The 22,897-nt window shown below is 33.4% G+C and overlaps 1 protein-coding gene across 7 annotated transcripts in view; it reads right to left on the bottom strand.

The window, feature by feature from the left end:
- Nucleotides 1-22,897, bottom strand: part of RTTN (rotatin) — a 198,292-nt gene that overhangs the window by 104,648 nt on the left and 70,747 nt on the right. For all 7 annotated transcript variants that reach the window (XM_073006242.1, XM_037987996.2, XM_037987997.2 and 4 more), the window contains 5 exons: nt 22,343-22,411; nt 16,251-16,439; nt 15,400-15,639; nt 9,413-9,557; nt 2,337-2,491 (listed from right to left, as the gene is read on the bottom strand). In XM_073006242.1, the coding sequence (XP_072862343.1) occupies nt 2,337-2,491; nt 9,413-9,557; nt 15,400-15,639; nt 16,251-16,439; nt 22,343-22,411 (798 nt within the window). The remainder of the gene's footprint in view (nt 1-2,336; nt 2,492-9,412; nt 9,558-15,399; nt 15,640-16,250; nt 16,440-22,342; nt 22,412-22,897) is intronic.

Here is a 22,897-nt window from a genome sequence, read left to right as displayed (position 1 = left end):
AGCAAATGCTGAGAGATTTTGTCACCACCAGGCCTGCCTTACGAGAGCTCTTGAAGGAAGCACTAAATATGGAAAGGAACAACTGGTACCAGCCACTGTAAAAGCATACCAAATTGTAAAGAACATCGACACTATGAAGAAACTGCATCAACTAACAGGCAAAACAACCAGCTAGCATCATAATGACAGGATCAAATTCACGCAAAACAATATTAACCTTAAATGCAAATGGACTAAATGACCCAATTAAAAGACAGACTGGCAAACTGGATAAAGAGTCAAGACCTATCAGTGTGCTACATTCGAGAAATCTATCTCACATGCAAAGACACACATAGGCTCAAAATAAAGGGATGGAGGATGATTTACCAAGCAAATGGAAAGCAAAGAAAAAAAGGCAGGAGTTACCACCCTAATCTCTGATACAAAAGACTTAAAACCAACAAAGATCAAAAGAGAAAAAGAATGGCATTACATAATGATAACAGGATCAATGCAGCAAGAAGAGCTAACTATCCTAAATATATATGCACCCAATACAGGAGTACCCAGATTCATAAAGCAAGTACTTAGAGACCTACAAAGAGACTTAGACTCCCACACAATAACAGTGGGAGACTTCAACACCCCACTGTCAATATTAGATCAACGAGACAGAAAATTAACAAGGATATTCAGGATTTGAACTCAGCTCTGGACCAAGCAGACTTAACAGACATCCACAGAACTCTCCACCCCAAATCAACAGAATATACATTCTTCTCAGCACCTCATCACACTTATTCTAAAATTGACCACATAATTTTAAGTAAAACACTCCTCAGCAAACCCAAAAGAACGGAAACCATAACAAACAGTCTCTTACACCACAGTGCAATCAAACTAGAACTTAGGATTAAGAAACTCACTCCAAACCACACAACTACATGGAAAATGAACAACCCGCTCCTAAATGACTACTGAGTAAATAACGAAATGAAGGCAGAAATAAAGATGTTCTTTGAAACCAATGAGAATGAAGACACAATGTACCAGAATCTCTGGGACATATTTAAAGCAAAAAACAAGACAAAACAAGGAAAATGTCAGGCCGATATCCCTGATGGACATTGATGCTAAATCCTCAAAGATGTTGAATAGGCATTTCTCTGAAGATACACAAATAGCCATAAGAACATGAAAAGATGCTCAAAGTTATTTTTCACTGGGGAAATGCAAATAAAAACCAAAATGATACCAGTCTACACCCATTAGGATGGCTATAACAAGTGTTGGTGAGGATATGAAGTAACTGAAACACTCATACATTGCTGGTGGGAATGTAAAATGGTATAGCTGCTGTGGAAAACAGCTTGGCATTTCCTTAAAAAGTTAAACATAGAGTTAACATTACAGTTACCATATGAACCAGCAATTCCACTCATAGTTATATACTCAAGAGAACTGAAACACATGTCCACACAAAAATTTGTATATGAGTGTTTACAGCAACAGTATTCATAATAGCCAAAAGTAGAAACAGCTCAAATGTCCACCAAGGAATGAATGGATAAACAAAACATGGCATATCTATAAATAGAACATTATTCAGTCATAGAAAGAAGTAGTGATATTTGCTACAGCATACAAAGGCCTTGGAAACATGATGCTAAGTGAAGAAGTTAGATGCAAAAGGTCACATTATTGTTTGATTTCATTTATGTGATATATCCAGAATAGGCAAATCCACAGACATAGAAAGAAGACTAGTGGCTGCCAGGTCCTAGAGGAACGTGTGAATAGGGAGGGGCTTTCTCATGGATACAAGGCTTCTTTTGGGGGTGATGATAACGTTCTGGAATTAGGTAGTAGTGACAGTTGCAAAACATTATGGATATACTAAAAACCATTCAAATGCACATTTTAAAATGGTTAACATAGTGACTTTCACCTTAACTTTTTATTTTTTAAAAATAGAATTCATAAGTAGAGCTATGTATTTGAAAGTCAGTGTAAGGATAATCATAAGGTCACAGGCATAGGTATGACTGCTCAAGTAGATTGTAGATAATTAAGAGACAACCAGAATTTAAACCCTAGAGAACAAAACGCTGTGTGTGTGCATATGTGTGAGTGCATGCATGCATGTATGTAGTGAAGGAGACCAAGCACGTACAATCAGGCTGTAACAGATTAAACTGAAACAAAAACAAACAGAACACTACAACTGATTATTACTTAAGTATTTGAAAGAAGTATTCCTTAATTTTAAAGAAGTACAAAGTAAAACTTTGAAAATCAAAGAAAAATTAGGTTCTATATAAATGCACCTAAACCTGCAATGTTACAAATGGTACCTGTCAGTAACTTCCATGAAATTGAGCAGCAAGGTATCAAAAAGAGCCATCAGTTCTTTCTGAAGTTGTTGCCTGACAGCAGTCCGGATATCATCTGTTTCTTCTCGTGCCTGTGACTCTGTCAGAACCAAGAGGTCTAACAGTGGGTTTGCATTCTAAAAAAGGAAATTTGTAAAAAATATATTTACTAATTGAACTATATATTGTTTCCTATAAAGGTTTTTGTTGCTAACCACATTCTAGATTAAGAGTTATATTACCTAACTAGTAGGTGTGGGCCTCTACTGCATTAGTAGAGATGTTCTAAATTCAAAAGATGTTTAATATGTTCTCAACAAAAGAAAAACATATTTATCATGGAAAATAGAAAAAAAGGAGAATGAGAAAAACAAAACCACACATAATCATGCCACACAGAAATTGCCACTATTATATATTGATATAAAACTCTCCTTTTTGTTTCCGAGAATATAAACAGAATTAAAACTATACATTTTTCACAAACCTATATCAAGTGAAAAAAATATTACTGTAACCATTTTTTCCTACTTCCTATTAAAAATATTTCTGCAAAAACATTAGTTTAATATCTGATTGTTTTTCAACAATAAGGATTTACCACACTAACTCCTGGATAATCAATGATGCATAAATTTACTAAGCTGCAACACACAGTGTACTCAAGTTGGATTTTATCTTATGTATGAATTCTGTAATAAAACTACTAAATCAAAATATTATATTAGTTTTAATTTTTTGATATATATTACCAAACTGTCCCTGTAAAAATTGTACCAATACATACAATTACACAGGATGTGAAAAGACCCAGAGAGCCCAAGCCAATGCTATGTGAATTATTACTGCAATAATCTTTGCCAACTTGATAGGCTAGTAAACAAATATTAGTGCTTTCTAAAATCTTTCCTCTTTTCCCAACTAAAAAAAAAATAGATAAAGGATTATTTCTAATAATATTGACAAAAGAAAATGTTACATTAATCAGAAGCATTAATACATATATGGGATATCTATTAATCATCTATGATGTCTCAGGCACTGTGCTAAAAAAAAAAAAAAATAGTAAGATTTCATTTGACTTTTTGACTAAACTAGAAGATTTGCATTTTCATTCCTGTTTTACAGATGGGAACACAGATTTATAAAGAGGTTAAATAACTATCTAAGTCATAGACACACAAGGGCAGAGCTAGAAGCATCTTACTCCAAAGCTAGTTAATATTCCATCCTCAGCACAGTGTCACATCACTAGTGCACATAACAACACACAAAAAGAGATACAATCAAAACGTAACTATTGTTCTTATAAAATCCTTCACCTAAAGAACTCAATTCAAAATTAATTGCATTCTCTTTAGGGAAAAGAAATGAAAATATGTAAAGAAACCTCTAAATTTCTTATAGTATATAAAGATACATACAGTTATTAGTAATACAACTGAGAGCTTTTGGAAACTATTTAGTAGAGACATTTTGCTCTTATTTTATAGTGTTTTAACATCTAAATAGTTTTTTTCCCAACTTTTTCTTCTATCTTAAGCAATATGTGTCTTTGGATAAATTAAAATTGCATAAGACATAACTGCAACTTTTATGTTTCATATATGAATAAAAGAATCAAGATACACATTTAGTAAAACATAAAAATAAATATATTTTCTACAGTGTTTTGAGCCCTAAATATCCAAAAGCTGACTCACACTAACATGCCTTCTGACTCCCAAAACAACTGACAAAATGAACAAACTGTTTATACCAAGATGCAAACTCCATCTTGTAAAACATATTTTCATTATCAGGAATTATTATTTTTGATATGCTGATAAAAATTAAGTAGAAGCATTAATACATGAATATACTGATACGGTATGTGTATACCTAAAAATTAAGATTCTCCCAAAGAATCTCATCCTATTAATAACTTGTTTCCACTTAAAGATTCCTGAGGGTTTTTTTCTCTTTTTACCTTTGATTTACATGTTAACACTGAAATTCAGTGAACCTCGGCAAATAACAATTCTAAAATATAGGGTGAATTATCATTTCTCAAGGACAACAGAGTAGAATAAGATGTCTCTAATGATGCCTACAGATGTCAAGTGCTTAATCATATCTGAAGCTTTTGTCTTTAGACATTAGTATTCAATCCTAATTTTAAACCAACTACTTGGGCCATTATTTTGTCACTGTTGACCTCTAAAAGGCAACAATTGCTATAATGATGGCTCATTTTCTTTACGCACACAGTTACCACTCCTCATATCCAATTTTACATCCATCAGCAAGCTATGCCAAAAGTGTGTGCAAGACCCTCAATAAAGTCTGAGTGCACATGAGCCTGTTATGGGAAAGTCAGCCAAGGAAAATATATATGCTGTGTAGTTCTGTTGAGCTTCACCAAAAGAAAAAAAAAACCAACAGCCCCACATTTATGAATTTCCATCAAAAAAATGCATTCCAAAAAGAAAGGTATTCAAATTCAGCACTTCTAGGTTATTATAAGCAAAATATCATATTAAAAACAGATTAGAGGTACAATAAACTCCCAAATTGCCTAAGAATTACAGTATATTTGTAATAAATGAATGTCTTGATAAAACACATAGAAAAAATTTTCACAAGAGAAAGTTCCTAAATCTTCCCTCAGGAAGTTAGCTATTTTTCTTTTCACTTCCTCTTAGCATTCTTCTGACTAATCAGGCGTTCATATCTGCCTAATTTTGTTTTTGCAACCACAGCTTTTGTATATCTTTTCACATATGTCCATACATTCAAAGCAATTTACTTGGAAATGTTATTTTACTGAACTTCTTAAATCATTTCTCACTTATTTCACTCACTTCAAAGGATAAACTTTAAAAGGTACTTGATTTTCTATTTCCAGGTTCTCTTTATCCTAAACATCGATAGTTACATAACACATATTAATTTATCTTGTAGTATAATACTTAGGGAGTAAACTCACCTGACAGTGAATACTTAAGTTTGCTTTGGTGCACTCTTAAAAGTATTATTATTTATAACACTTGTGGTGATGATATATGAGATAAAGTAGAAGCTTTCCGAAGAAAGGTTTAATACCATACAAAGTCAAATAAGTAAACATAACTGGACCAAAAATCCTTTTCAAAAACTGCATTAAAATTATAGTACAATCATCTAGATTCTTGTAGGAATTTTATTTTAATTTCACAACTATGAATAAATTATAAAATATACATCAACACTTACGACATACTACAAAATTAACAGTAATTTAAATGTACGGTGTTACAAGTCTCAACAAATATAACAAGATTGAAATCATATCTAATATCGTTTCTGACCATAATGACAAAAAACTAGAAGTCAACAAAAGAAGGAATTCAGGAATATTCACATATACATAGAAATTAAGTAACATGCTTCTGAACAATCAATGGGTCAAAGAAAAAGCTAAAAGGGAAATTTTAAAATGTCATGAGACAAACAAAAATGGACACAAAACCAACCAAAACTTAGGGGATGCAGCAAAAGCAGGTCTAAGAAGGACATACGTAACAATAAACATCTATGTCAAAAAGAAAGATATCAAGTAAACAACCTCAAGGAACTAGAAAAAGAAGAATAAATAAAGCTAAAACTTAGTAAAAAGTAAGAAAACAATGAAGATCAGGGCAGAGACAAATGAAATAGAAACTGGAAAAACAATAGAAAAGATCAACAGAATCAAGAATTGAGATTTCGAAAAGATGACCAAAACTGACAAATCTTTAGCTAGACTAATAAAAAAAGAAGACAAATAAAATGAGAAGCGAAAAGGAAGACATTACAACCAATACCAGAGAAATACAAGTCATGAGAGACTGTTATTAACAATTACTCAACAATTTCATGTCAACAAATTGGACAACCAAATGGAAAAAATCCTAGACACATAGAGCTACCAAGATTGAATCATGAAGAAACAGAAAATCTGAACAGATCAATAACAGGGAGATTAAAGCAGAAATACAAAGTTTTTCACCAAAGAAAAGCCCAACACCTGATTGATGGCTTCACTGCTGAATTCCACCAAACATTTAAAGAAGAATTAATACTAATCTCTGTACTCTTCTAAAAACTCCAAACTCATTTTATGATGGCAGCATTACACTGATACCAAAGCCAGACAAGGGAACTACAGGAAAAGAAAATTACAGGCTAATATCCCTGATAAACACAGATATAAAAATCCTTTACCAAATACTGGCAAACTGAAACCAAGAGCACAATAAAAAGATCATTCACTATAATCAAGTGGAATTCATTCCAGGGATGCAAGGATGGTTCAACATACACAAACGTGTAAATGTGATACAACAAATTAACAGAATTAAGAACAAAAACCACACGATTATACCAACAGATGCAGAAAAAGCATCTGACAAAATTCAACATCCTTTCATAATAAAAACTCTCAATAAGTAGAAAAGGAGTCCCAACACAATAAAGGCCATATATGAAAAACCCACAGCTAACATCATACTCAATGGTGAAAAGTTTAAAGCTTCTTCTCTAAGATCAGGAACAAGATAAGGATGTCTACTCTCACCATGTCTATTCAATACAGTAGTAGAAATCCTAGCCAGAGCAATTAGTCTATAGAGAAATAAAAGGCATCCACACTAGAAAAAAGGCAAGTTAAGTTGTCCCTCTATGCTGATGATATAATCTTAAATGTAGAAAAACCTAGACTCCACCAAAAAACTTTGAACTTAAAAATGAATTCAATAAAGTTGCAGGACACAAAATCAACATATAAAAAATCAGTAGCATTTCTATACACTAACCGCCCCCCCAAAAAACAAACTCATTTAAAATAGCTACCAAAAAAAATAAAGATACTTAGGAATAAATTTAATCAAAAGGTGAAAGATCTCTACACTAATGTCCAAGTTGCAGGTACCAGAATGAAATCATGCCCCAAGGAGAGGGGAGGGGAGGGGAGAGGAAAAGGGAAAGAAAAAACGAAGGAGAAAGGGAAGGGAGAAGGGAAGGGAGGAAAAGAAAGAGGACAGGAAAGAAGAAATGAAAGGAGACTAACAACCCAATTGTGGAGGAGAACCAGCAAGGACATCAAGATACAATTCACAAAAAGACCAAATATGAAAAAACCTCCATCTAATTCAAAACAAGTTATCTATTTATAAACCCACAAAACCTCAGTACACACACACCTCTACAATTTGACTCGGCAATTACAATTCTAGAAATTCACTCTATAAATATACTTGCATATATAAGTAACCTTGAACATAATACATGGTTTCCATTTTTGTTAAATCTTAACAAGTTACAAAATTAAGGTTTTGTGTGCTTCTTGTAATTAACTACATAGCTTATTACTGAGTATTCAGAGTTCACTATGGGCAAGGCACTATAGTAAATGCTGAGCATGCAATAATGAACAAAACAGTCCCAATTTTCACCAGTCTACAATAAAGGAAAAGATAATTACTATGGTTTGAACATTCTCTCCAAAATTCGTGTTGAAATTTAATCCGCAAAGTAATAGTATTGAGAGTTGGGGCTTTTGGAGGTGATTGGACCATGAAGGCCCTACTCTCATGAATAGACTAATCCATTCACGGAGCAGTGGATTAATGGGTTATCATGGAAGGGGACCTAGTGGCTTTGTAGGAAGAGAAAAACCTGAGATAGCACATTAGTATGCTCAGCCCCCTCACCATATATTCCCTGCATCACCTCGGGACTCTTCAGAGAGTCCCCACTAGCAAGAAGGCTCTCACCAGATGTGTCCCCTTAAACCTGGACTTCCTAGACTCCATAACCATAAGAAATAAATTCTGTTTTTTACAAATTACCCAGTTTCTGGTATTATGTTAGAAACAACAGAAAATAGCCTAAGGCAATAATAAACATCTAAATAAGTTTTATATACACACAAACATTATATCAGCATGTCTAACAACACAGGAATTCATATTTTTACAGAAAATTATCTCTAAATTTTGCAAATGTATTAATATATAAAGAAACATATTTGCCTTATAAGATCCACTATCTCCTCTATCAGTTTAGGCCCTCTTTTCTAGCTTTTTTTTTTTTTTTCTTATTTATATAAAGCTTTATCTTACCTAAGTTGAGTAAATTCATATGGTATTTGCAAATAAATACATAAACAGACAGATAAACCAACAATAGGGACCTGGCTTCTTGGGTTCTTCGCGAACTTCTTAGAATAAATCTGAATAGCCAAAATTTTTAGAATAGCTATTTAGAAAAATTTTAGAGCCGGGCGCGGTGGCTCACGCTTGTAATCCCAGCACTTTGAGGCCGAGGTGGGTGGATCACCTGAAGGTCAGGAGTTCAAGACAAGCCTGGCCAACATGGTGAAACCCCGTCGCTACTAAAAATACAAAAATTAGCCAGGCATGGTGGCAGGCACCTGTAATCCCAGCTACTCAGGAGGCTGAGGCAGGGGAATGGCTTGAACCCAAAAGGCAGAGGTTGCAGTGAGCCGAGATCACGCCATTGCATTCCAGCCTGGGTGACAGGGCGCGACTCCGTCTTTAAAAAAAAATTTAGAATTTTTAGAAGAGCTAAAAATCTAAGAGTAGTGGGGGCTAGAAGGGTAAATACTCCAGCAGCCGTTATTTACAGCCTGAGCACACTTTACTCATTCTTCACAACTTCACCATCACTATACCCCTCCTGCCTCCAGTTGGCTTTGTTAGCCAACTCTCAACATGCCTATCTGGACACCCACCCTGTCGCCTGCCACCTGAACTGAAATTCCCACTTAAAAATACAGTTGCAGCAGAAAGGTCACATGCAGAACAGGTCTGATTACACACAAGACTGTAGGTCCCATTCACTGTACAGAATTTTAATAAACACATTCACAATCGTATCAGGAAAGGTACGTTGTTATGAGCCATTCATTACATAAGGACGACTTACCGAGCACAGGCAATATAAAATTATCCTTTTCCATAATATAATGCTAATGATTTCTACAAATAAGTTACTTCCCAAACTTAAAATCCAAATTCCTTAATAACGCCACTTACATGTCTAAGAAGTAATTCGAGAATCCAGTTTAGAAGTTCTAGTGAAGAATTTTTTCTTTGTTCTTTTATTAATTTATTTAAAAAATGTATGATATCTATTAGCAGTTTCTCATCTTCAATGCAAGCAGGAAGCACTTGTAAAAACCTATAATGAAAAGACAATAATCATGGTTTCTAGCGCTTTAAAATACACAATACCACTGTTCATCACAGATATGTGGACTTAACAGGTGCCTTGTGAGGACGCTATTTTATGAGACACTGTTCTAAATGCTTTGAAAAATGCAAAGTTGAAACAAACTGGGTATCTGCCTTCAAGAACATGAGTTTATAGTGGAAAAAACACGTGAACAAGTAACTAAAATAACTAGAAGTGGCAAATATCATAAGAGAAAAATAACAAATTCAGGAAAAGTACCAAAAAAATACCAAGGGGAAAAATACTAACTCTAACTGTCCAATGAAACTTGCTTTTTCATACTGGGAATGCCATGTTTCACTGATAAGGATTAGTACTTCAAACCTAATTCTGACCAACTTGAAAAAATAAGGTAATAAAGTAAAGGGGAAAAAAAGTCCTGCAAGGATGCTACCAGTTTGTAAGAGGCATGGAAAACACAGAAGGTAGACTTAGGATGTAAGTTTGGAGTAAAAGGATATGAGCCAATTTTCTTAGATTTCTTTAAAAAGAAAAAAAACTGGTTTAAGAGAGCTAAAAGATTAGTAGACAATAAAACGTTTATTTAAAAGGGAAAAGTAGTTTGGAAAATCATTTTTTAAAAAAGTAATCAGGAAGATATATGAGATTCAATTTTATCTGTAATGTTTTATTTTTTATAAATCTAAAGCAATTATATCAAAATGTTAATAAGAGTGACAATAATATGAATCTTAATATTCAGCATTTATTGAGCACCAACCTTGTGCCAGCCTATGCTCTAAGAGCAGGGTTTTTGTCAAACTTCATAACAACAGTGTGAAGTAAGTACCTCTATTTCAAAGACAAGAAGACTCAAGCAACAATATGGTTAAGTCGTTTTTCCACAGTCATACAGCTAGCAAGTTCTAAAACATGAATACTAAACTAAGCAGTCCAACACCAGGGATATATAATGCTATATTTCTTAGTAATGTGGTGTTTGTCTCATTATTATTTTTCCTTACTTAAAATTCCCACATCTCCAAAATGACATTCAGCTGCGTAGGATGGCAAGTGTCAGATCATGAAAATTGAGATTAGAAAAATACTCTGAAAGGATGGAATGAAATGATGATTCTAATAACCATAGATCTTTGGGAGATTAATGATTTAACAATCATAAACATAAAGATTATAAGAAGTCTTCCATGGTATCACCTCTGTAATCCCACTTTATATCTGAACTCATATCCCTTAAATCTAAGTGTACTATCCTCTTTTCAATTCCCCTTGAAGACACAAGACATTCTTTCCTAACTCAGGGCCTTATCCCTTTGCCTGACATTTAAAAAAAAAAAAAATTAATTTTTATAATATTGGTTGAATATGGCATTTTAGTTTAGAGGAGAAATAATATATAAGGGGTTGTGAGTTAACTGATTATCCACTTATGGATTCAAAGTATCAAATTTCTGTCACATAACATGCTCCAAACTATATTCCATTTATTGTTTTATTTTTAACTGACAAGTAATAATTATATATATCTTTAGGGTACACTGTGGTATTCTGACACGTATACATTGTGGAATGATCCACTCAGGCTAATTAACATACCCATCACCTCAAATATTTATTTCTCTGTGGTGAGAACATTTAACATCCATTAATTTAGTTATTTTGAAACATATATTATTATTAACTATAGTCACTATGCTGTAATAGATCACCAGAACTTATTCCTCTTGTCTAACTGGAATTCTGTAACCTTTCAGCAATGTCTCCCTTTTCTCTACCCACATACCCCTGCCACTTGCCTCTGGTAACAATGCTACTCTCTACTTCTTTCAATTTGACTTTTTTAGATTCCATATATGAGAGAGACCATGTGGTATTTGTTTCTCTGTGTGCCCGGCATCTTTTCGGCTTCCAATCCCATAGGCTTTTAACATCCTTCTACCTGTTATGCCTTGGCTTAAGCTTCATTCTCTGAACCACTTTCTCTCTAATGAAGAGGGATAATATGCTCCTCTAATACAGTTTCATAATAGTCTGCTTGGAAGCATTTCTACTTTTGATTACACTTTTGGCTGTCTTAATTGCAAGTTCCATGAGAGCAGGACCCTATCAATTGTGCTCACGGCTACATTTCCTACAGGAGTGACACTTGGTAGGTGATCAATAAATGTCTGTTGAGTACTGGAAAAGCAGTAGGAAAAAAAAGGCAGTAGTCCCTTTCTTCCTATTCACCCCACACCACAGCACCACACCCATATAAGGCACCATGTCCAGATCTCAGGGGGAGTCCTAAGAAACACATTTACCCTTGTAAAATAGCATGAACAAATGAGAAGTCTGGACACTGTGGCTTTTAAAGTCTATCTAAAAAAAAAAAAAAAAAAAAAAATCATTTAAAGCAGGGTGGGGGCAATAGAGAAGAAATTATAGTTATGTTTAAATGAAGAGTTGTCACATGCGAAGACAATATTTAATTCTGTGAGTCTGAAGGACAGAATAATAGGTAGAAATGACCAGGTGCAGTTCAAAAGAACAAAAACTTACTAACAATCACAGCTCAAAAACAGAATGAATATCCTTCAAAGGAGGTGTTCATGCTGAAGCTGCATGGCCAACTGTATACTATGACTTATGCCATATGTGAGGGATATAAAAAGGAATGTAATAAACCCAAGGCACATGAGAAGACAAATATTTAAACAACTGTAGAAGTAACGCAGGAAAGCCACGTGACAATCATGGTAACTACAATTCCACATACATTACAGAGGAAGAAGAGCTTGGACCTCAAGGAGGAGTAGATATTCACAAGGCAACCAGGGAGTTTACTATGTAAAAGCAAGGAGGTATAAAACAGAAGTGTATACCCTAAAATATCAAGCAGTTTCATAAAACCCCAATATTTGTACTTCATAGAAACACAGTATATGTTAGAGACAGAGGTGGAAAATGCAGCTGAAAAGGTAAGCAAGAGCCAGATCAAAAAGAACTTTCTACAGCATGCTAAGGGGTTGGAATTCTATTAATATCCAGCACACCATGGAACAGAACCCACAGGTGACATGTATTTCAGAAGGATCATTGAGGAAGCAACACAAATGAGTGGCATAAGGTTAAAAGCAGAAAAATCAATTCACTAGTCAGTCTACAGTCTGGTGAAAAATGGAGAAAAACAGTAGCAGTAGGATTTTCAGTAGGAAAGGAGTAGAGAGGCATTAAACATGCAAACTCAACAGAAACTAGTTGAAAGAAGAATCTAGATACCTCTAACAACTTGTAATCCTACTGAACCATGACTATCATCTGTTTTCTTAAAATAAGTTTCCAAAATGGTATTAGATTATAATAGTATGCTTGTGTGTTAACATACACATATAAACATACGCATAAATTCATGTGGGACTGTTAAAATAATCAGCTTGGAAAGTTATGTTTAGACGCCATAGTACCATAAGTAAAAAGATTTTAGAAACCATTATTTAGAAACCAAAATATACTTTTGTTAATAGTGATAAATAGTCATCGTTTAGGGTGGTGTTCATTTCGGAATATATGTAAAAATCATTTTTACCCCTCTCTGGATAGTTGAGTTTTTGCTAATACCATTTTTTGGTAAAAAATTAAGTATGACTTCAAAATATAGTAAGACTTCCTTACATCTGTCGTTTAAATAACCTGAGAGTACAATTTCAAAATATCTAAGCAAAGCCAGAATTATTCTAACATACACACTCATGCCTAAAAGGACCTCTTTTGGGGAACATTCATTTGGATATATCACATATTTGAAAAATTAGCCTCAAAGTATATTTACTGACATGGAAAATGTCTAAAAGATAACATTATTTTTAAAATACAATTAAAAACCATTCACACAGGTATGAACATGCTTCTCTATATTTTGTTTTGTCTAGAATGATACAATTTGAAATACCTGTATTTAAAAAAATATTAACCTAAGCTTATAAAAATGTTCTCAACATCTCAATACTTTATACAGCCATAATTTATGGGAATTTTCTATCTCCAAGCACCATTTAAGTTGTTGGTTCATCTTAGATAATTAGTCAAAAAGGTGATGTTCCTTTCTATCATTAAACTGAGTGAAAGCAAAACTAAAGTTTCCCAAAGCCTCATTAGTACATATATTTCTGGAAGTAAAGTTTTTAAAAAGTTTTCATGAAAAAAGGTGGATTCTGTGATATATATTTTTTCTACATTCTTTAGTGAAACATAATACAGCAGAAATACATGAATATTTATAAATTAGGCAGTAGTGTCTGTGTTGCCGTGATCAAGCACAGACCTAAAAACCAAATACGAGATATTATATTACATATACATATGTGTGTATATATATATTAAACATACACACAGTCTATGCTCTCCACTTAACACTAGTCCTGAGGAAACTAACCATAAAAATGTGATGCTCACATACAGTTATTGCTACTGGGCAATCTGAAATACTCTAAAGGCTTCCATTGACCCACAGTTTGAGAGTCTTTCCTGTAATGTGGTATTGCATACTATTTCTATGGTTTTAATTCACAAGAGAAAGAAAACTTAGTGCAATGAATACAATCAGCTTTTATGTTAAAATTTCTTTTGACAAATAGGGACATATTACATTTATTTAAAGTGAAGGATTTATGCATTCTTCAACTGGCAAGACTGTTTAAATGCCGGAGTGTGCTGATAAATATGTAACTGTCTAACAGAAGTAGAGTGCTGACTTATTGTGTTCGTCAATTTCCATGGTGTAAATAACCCACTCCAGACAATTTGGAGCTACCCATGTAACATGAAGTTGTGAAGAGATGCACACTGGCATTCCACTGTAGTTATTTCCATAAAACACATACCCCTGTAGTGTATATGTATGCATAACCTAAGAACAAAGGTAACAGTAAAATGTTGCCACATAATTAGAAAGTGATATTTGCATATTCATTACCTTTATTTTTCATATCATTTATTTAATTGTAAGTTTATATGATTGTTAAGAATGGCTGTGTTTAACAATCAACTTACAAAAATCCTGAAAATTCAACCATCAGCTCTCTCACAAGGCTGTATTAGTGGGCACCAGCACACCACTGGAAAGCCTAATCAGATAAACTAATCTTTAAAGCTAAACTAATAAAGGAATTCATATTTTGGGAACTCATTTAACCTAGCAGCTTAAAAACTGCACATTTTATGTTAAATAATAAAGTTATACATTTTATACTAAAGTCACATGAAGAATAAAATGAAAACCTGCTTGCAGCAGTTGCTTATCAGTCTTGTTGCAAATGCAACCATCTGCTACAAGTTAAGCATGTTAAACTGACAAGCTAGAGCCTTCCCAATTAACTGCTATAAAGGACCTCCACATGGCAATCAACTTCATGAAATTGAGAGTAAAAAGAAAAATGATATAATTTACTTAAGAACAAAACAAAAGCAAAACAAAACAAAACAGCCTGTGACAGGCGTACCACACCTATTAATCAATTCACTGATGTCTCAACTCATTTATAACATGGATAGAAATAAACATTCAATTTGTTTCATCCATGTCTTATCCTAATTATTTACTTTTGTGAGGTAAAATTTTCTAACGATAATAAATTGTTATAAGTTTATTAATAATCCCTTCAACAATGCAATAACTAAATTAAAAATTTCTCTTTGGCTATTCTTACAGATGATACAAATCCTGGAGTTTTTCTTTCTATGATAGCAGCAGTAAGGGCATAGACTCTTATCTTCAAAGGTTAGGAGATGAACACAAATGCAATACAATCCAGGTCTTTGAAACTGGCAGCCTTGACCTTACACTGACCTGTTCAGTGCTGTGTGCCAAGCCAAGGACTTCAAGGTAACCCCACATGGACCAGGGCCACCCTTTAAAGACAATCTGTCATTCAGAAGATAAAAACTCATCCTAGTGACAGCAGCCCTAACTTCCCTGTGGGTTGCAGCCTGAACAATGGAATGGAGGCAGTCCTGCAGCCCACTAGCCATGTGTGTTATCTTCAGAGTGAAGACGTCCTCTGTGGATAACTTCAATGCATCTAAAAATCTAGACAAAAAGAAAAAAAAGAAGGAGGAACATAAAGCTATTTAAATAAAATCTCACATTTATTTCTATTATAAACTCTCCCAAAAGTTGTTTTATCTTCATTTTCTTTTAACAAAAGATTGACTTACAGCCAAAAGAAAAGCTGATACATATCTGCCAATATTAGGATTTTACATTGGCACCCCAAATGTTTATATTGACTTTTCTTCCTCATAAAAATTTTTATTCACATAAGACAGACATATTCGAATATTAAGATACTCAAAAGTAATCAACATCACACTAATGATAATGCTCATGCATATACTTACTGAGATTTTATTCTAATCCAGAACCCCTTTCCTAGTGAGTCATATCTATGAACAAATCAGACATTAACCTCTACAACAGTACAGAGTAAAATGCTTTTTCATTTAAAATTTTCTTGTATAATAGATGAAAAGTAATAAACACATGTAATCTTTAAAAGAAAGTGAAAATTATAACTGCTAAAAAGCAGAATCAGATGATATCAAGGGAAAAAGCTACCAGACTTAAGGAAAAAGTAAAACCTAACTAATTAATTACAATTAATTAATTGCAAATGCTTTTTCAACAATGTAAGAGCTTACCCTTGCGTTTTACTTTCAGAGTTCATTTGCTTCAACAGATTATCACTCCCATGATACCATGACAGGTTCCAAGCTATTCTCAGCATATCTGACACCGGCTTCAAGTCCAAACAATCAGCAGACAAGGGCAAAACTATGGAGTAAGGACTCACAGCATGGTGTCTGATTACATGAACAGGTAGATGATACCTAAAGAAAATGTGTACAAATAATTACAAACTTTCAAATTCTTAAATGCTACTCAAAAACAGAGTCACAAATGAGGGCTAGTTCAATGCCTCCCAACCCACAATAATGCAAAGGTTTCTCTTAGTCCCTATTTTAAACAGTTATCATAATTTATACAGTATTTCAATTATTCTTTTCATCTCCTCTAAACTCCCCAGAATACTTAAATCCTTTCTTGAGGACTTACCACATTCTATGCTATATTAGAATTGTTGCGGACATAACTAACATTCGTTGAAGTCAGGGCCCAATAATATAGTCAACCAAACATAAAAGGTGTTCAGCTAAAACACTGATACTTACTTTATGCCAAACACTGCTTATTTTGTTTCATTCATTCACAGTTAGATGGTATGGCACTATGATACCTATTTTACAAATGATCAAAATGAGGCTTAAAGTTGATACGTGAATTGCCTACGATCACAGAGGTCACTAAGTGACTGAATTCCAACTTATTATTTTCACTTGAGAACATAGTTTCATCATCAATAAATTCAACAAGAACCAAGAAATATGTTTAGAAATAAAAACAGATTCAACAGCAATATCTCTTAAACCAAAGTTAATTTTGTTCTATCATAAAGACACATGCATGTATGTTTTGTCTCAAGTTTTTCCTTTAACATGGTGAAATAATCTAACATGCATGTAAATTTGCATCCTAGAAGGAACAAAAAGAAATATTAAAAAATCCTAAAATGTATATGGAACAAAACATGATCCTAAACAGCCAAAACAATCCTGAGCAAAAAGAACAAAGATGGAGGCATCACACTGCCTAACTCTGAATTATGCTACAAAGCTATAGTAACCAAAGCAGCATGATACTAGCATAAAAACAGACACACAGACCAATAAAACAGAATAAAGAATGCAGAAATAAATCCACACATTTTGTCAACTTTCAACAAAAGCACCAAGAACATACTTTGGGGAAAGAACAGTCTCTTCAATGAATGGTACTCAGAAAACTGGATATCCATGTGCAGAAAAATGAAACTAGCTCTCTCTCTCACCACATACAAAAATCAAATCAAAATGAATTAAAGACATATATGTAAGACCTGAAACTACGAAACTACTAGAAGAAAACATCAGAGAAATGCTTCAGGACATTGGCCTGGGCAAAGATTTATTAAGTAAGACCTCAAAAACAAGACAAACAAAGCAAAAATAAATAAATGGGATCATATCAAGCTAAAAAGATTCTGCGTAGCAAAGGGAAACAGTCAACAAAGTGAAGAGGCCACCTACAGAATGAGAGAAAACACCTGCAAGCTATTCAACTGGTGAGAGATTAACCACCAAAATATATAAGGAACTCAAATAACTTAACAGCAAAATAATAATAATAATAATCCAATTAAAAGCTGGGCAAAAGATCTGAATAGAAATTTCTTAAAAGAAGACATATAAATGACCAACAGGTATATGAAAAAATTCTCATATAATCAGAGGAATGCAAATCAATCAATCATCAGAGAAATGCAAATCAAAACCACAATGAGATATCTCACCCCAGTTAAAGAGGCTTTTATCAAAAAGACAAAAAAACAACAGATGCTGGCAAGAATGTGGAGGAAGGAGAATGCTCATACACCGTTAGTGGGAATGTAAATTAGTACAGCTATTATTGGAAACATTATGGAGTTCCTCAAAAAACTAAAAACAGAACCTACATATGATCCAGCAATCCCACTGCTGGGTATATATCCAAAAGAAAGGAAATCAGTATGTCAAAGAGATATTTGCACTCCCATGTTTATTGCAGCACTATTCACAATAACCAAGATATGGAATCTACCTCAGTGTTCATCAATAGATGAATGGATTTAAAAATGTGGTATAAATACACAATGGGGTATCATTCAGACATAAAAAAGAATGAAATCCTGTCACTTGCAACAGCATGGATGGAACTGGAAGTCATTATGTTAACTGAAATAATCCAGGCACAGAAAAACAAACATCACATGTTCTCCTTTATATGTGGGAGCTAAAAAAAAAATTTTTTTTTTAAAAATGAGCTCATAGAGCTAAAGAGTAGAATGATGATTACCACAGGCTGTAAAGGATGGTGGGAAAGGGGGGAATTAAGAAGGGATGGCTAATGGGTACATAAAAATTTAGATAGAAGGAATAAGATCCAGTGTTCCATAGCACCATAGAGTAACAACAGTCAACAGCAATTTGTTGTATATTTCAAAATAACTAGAAGAGCAGATCTAAAACATTCCTAACACAGAGAATCAATAAATATTAGAGGAGATGGACATCCTAATTACTCTGATTTGATCATTATACACTGTATGTTTATATCAAAATATCACACGTACTCCATAAATATGTACTATTATGTACCCATAAAAATAAAATAAACTCTCCCCAATAAATAAGCAAGCAAGCAAAGTGCTGTGGGATATAGCTGAAGGAACTCCTAAGGGAATGGGGAACACAGTTCCTTCAAAGAAGCAACAATAAAACTGACAGTAATGTTCCTACAAAAAATGGACTCTAACTGCCAACCTAGAATTCTATACCTAGTGATAACATTTTTTAAAACAGAATTTTTAGATTAAAAAAAAAAACAGAAATCATTGCTAATGTAAGTGTACTACATTAAATAATAAAAATCTCTTCAAAAAAAAATTCTCAGATGGAGGCAGAAAAACCAAAAAAGTAATAAAAAGTAACAGAAACGACTAAGGTATACAAATCTAAATGAGTATTCACTGCATAAAATAATTATAATAACATCTTAGAGAATTTAAATACCTGACAATAAAAGAAAAAAAAAAGAAGAGCAATTAAATGGAGTTAATGTGTTCTAAGGTCCTTCCATTGTCTGGGATGTGGTAAAAATACTAATTCACAGTCAAGAAAGTAAATTATAATCTCTATATTATAAAATAATCCTCTGTACAAAATATATAGAAATAACATACATAGAAGAATACTTAGCTGGGCACAGTGACTCATGCCTGTAATCCCAACACTTTTGGGAGGCTGAGGTGGGAGAATTGTTTGAAGCTAGGAGTTCAAGACTAGCCTGGGCAACAGAGCAAGATCCCAATTGCTACAAATAAATAAATAAATAGAATACTTAATGTATGTATAACTACAAGTTAACAGCTGAAAAACATGGATTAATTTTAAAAATTAATCAAGATAAGCCAGAGAGGAAAAAGAAAGAAAAAAAATGACATTGGACAAATAGAAAACAGCAAGCTAATAATCTGTATCCAAAAATATAAGTAATTCCAGTAAATGTAAAATTCATTAAAATATTCCATTACAACTGTAAATACTGTAAGATTGGACCCAAAAAACTCAACTATATACTTCTTACAAAAAAAAAAAGTACATTTAAGGACATAAACAGTTAAAACTACAAGGATGGAAAAATACATATCATGCTAACCACTAACCAAATAAAAGCTGGTGAAGCTACAGTAATAACGGATCAAGTGAATTCTTTCTGCTGAAGCACTGCTAGAGATAAAGAAATAATTTCATAATGATAGAGACAGCCCACCAGCATGTTTACAAACTAAATTACATGGCCTCAAAACACGCTGTCAGCCAGAACTGACAATGTCATAGTGGAGACTTTAACATGCCCCTCTGCTACCTGAAAGAACTTCACACACATACAATCAAGTAGACACAGGGAAGATCTGACCACTATCAATAAACCTGATATATTTTGATACTTAGAGAACAGTATATCCAACTACATATACATTATTATTTTCAAGTACACATGGAACATTTTAAAAAGCTGACCATATGCTGGGCCATAAAGTAAAATTCAACAAACTCTAAAGAATTAGAATCATAGAAAATATTTTCTAATGTCAATATTAAGCTAAATATTAGTAATAAAATAACTAGAACACCTAATAAACTAAATCTTCACTAGTTACCCCCAATAACTCTAAACAACCCTTGGATCAAAGAAAAAAAATCACAAAACACTTAGAAAATATTTTGAACGAAATAATAAAATATGGCATATCAAATTCGTGGAGTATACCAAAAGCCACACTTAGAAACATTGATAGCTTTAAATGAAAGGGCGGCTAATCAATGGCCAATCTTCCAGTAAGTTAGAAAATGAACAGTAAATTAAGTCTGAAGAACATAGAAGGAAGAAAATAATAAAAAGCAAAGAATAATACATCAGGACCACTTTGAGATACCACTATACATCCATCAGATGGGCAACACTTTTTTAAATGACAACATTACTGTGAGTAAAGGAAAAATAAAACCCTTTCTCCTCTTTATGGACAAACGTGATCTTGAGCTAACTCTCTGTCCCCTTACCCAGTAAAATCAGATAGATATGGAATGTCAAGAATTTACTAAGCTGCTTTGCTTATGATGAAAACTCCCCACATCTGGACTGAGACATCTAGGAATAAACTACAAATGCATGATGGGACGGCACAGCTCTGAGCAATCTTGAGTGCTGTGGCTCTTACAAGCAACCTGGAAACTATGCCTACAGCACACTCACTAGAGAATATATTTTCTATTTGGGACATGAGGCTTCTAAGCCAAGACAGCTCCCAGCACCCACAAATGCGATCTCATTCTAAGCACGACTACTGCAGTCATGTGAGTTTTATTATTTAGCCAAATCTACACACAATTAAGACTGGTAATGCAAATACCAAAGGCTGGTGAGGATATGGGGCACCTAGTACTTTTCCACTGCTGGTGGGAATGTAAATCAGCACAACCACTTTGTAATACTGTTTGATAGCATCTACTAAAGCTAAACATAAATATCCTATATTCCAACAATGACACATGTTCAAGAATGTTCTTAGCAGTCATTTATTCATAATAGTCCAAAACAGAAAACAAATCAAACGTCTACAAATAGAATGGTAAATAAAAGTGTTGTATATTCTTAGACAGAATACCACATAGCAGTGAAAATGAACCAATTATTGCTTCATGCAACAACATGGACAAATCTCTCCAAGTTGAGCAAAAAGCCAACATAATAATGCACTCTATTTATAAAGTTCAAAAACCAGCAAAAATAATGTATGGCAATAGAAATTAAAATAGGATTACATTTTGGGGTGGTAGAAGGTAATGAGAGAGCACAAAAAGGGGTTCTGGTCTGTTAGTAATATTCTATATCAGATTTCTGTGTGAGATAAATAAGTACGTTTACTCGGAAAAATTCAAGGGCTGTACCCTTATGACTTGTATGCTTTATGTACGACATATGTCAATAAAAACAATTTACTTTTTAAAAAAGTCTAAGGAGACATGAAAACCAAGTACAATGTAGGACCTTAACTTGTTATTGCATTATGAAAAAATATATACAAAAGATACTTGGAGATAACTGGAGAAACCACATCATGTTACAGAATTATTTGTAATCTTGTTAGATGTGATCATATTGTAGCAGTTATATAGAATAATGTCCTTAACCTAAGGATGTGCATGCTGGTATATACAGGAAGGGAGTGAATTTATGTCTGAAATTTATTTCCAATTGGCGGGTGAGGGAGAACTAAATATAAATAAAAATATATATTAGGAGAGAGAAAACAAAGAGACTCATATGTAAATTGACTCTAGGCTGAACGACATACAGGTACACACTGTATAGTTCTTTCAACTTTCCTGTAAATTTGAACGATACCAAAATAAAAAATTGGTGGTGGGGAGACATACTTACTGAAATCTTCAAAGCACCATCATGAAGGAACCATGAAAGCCCAAGTTATGGGATTTAAATGCTAAATGAAAATTGTGAGAAATTGCAGATTTTGATTTCCCTTTCTGTAACATTTCATCTTTCAAGAAAATCAGAGAAATAAATCCTTTACCTTCTAAAAACTGAAACAGGCAAACTGAAGACTGACGGCAAAGAAGGTTTATTGGAAGGATTAACAGACCTGTTTCGTAAAAGAAAAACAAAAACAAAGAAACAACTGAGTAGACCAAGTTTTGTCTAACAAATACAACTTACCTCACTTCACTGACTGCAAATGAAAGCAAGCGCTGCAATTGAGTCTATCATTTAGTATAGTAACAACATGTTTGCTGCTTCCTAGATGTGCTTATGAAGAGTAAATCATGTTTTAAAAAAATATTCCACAGAACAAATGATTCAGTGCATTGGTGGTAATGGCAGGTGGACTTTGTGTGTCTCCGCCCACGGATCCTGCTCAAGATCAGTGCTAATCCTATACTATTGTCCTAAACATCTTCTGAGTTTTTTAAAAAATAATGAAATATTAAGAAAAAAACACATAGTTGAAGGTATGTACTAAAAATGTATTAAAGACAAAAATTACTGCAGTAATTTTAAATTTCATACTTAGTAATGTTTAAAAATAAAATTTGAGATAGACTTTCTGAGCCAATAGGCTTTTGAATAC

The sequence above is a fragment of the Chlorocebus sabaeus genome, chromosome 18, assembly GCF_047675955.1.
Source record: "Chlorocebus sabaeus isolate Y175 chromosome 18, mChlSab1.0.hap1, whole genome shotgun sequence".
In the NCBI taxonomy this organism is placed as follows: Eukaryota; Metazoa; Chordata; class Mammalia; order Primates; family Cercopithecidae; genus Chlorocebus; species Chlorocebus sabaeus.
This window is presented reverse-complemented; position numbering and strand designations above follow the sequence as displayed.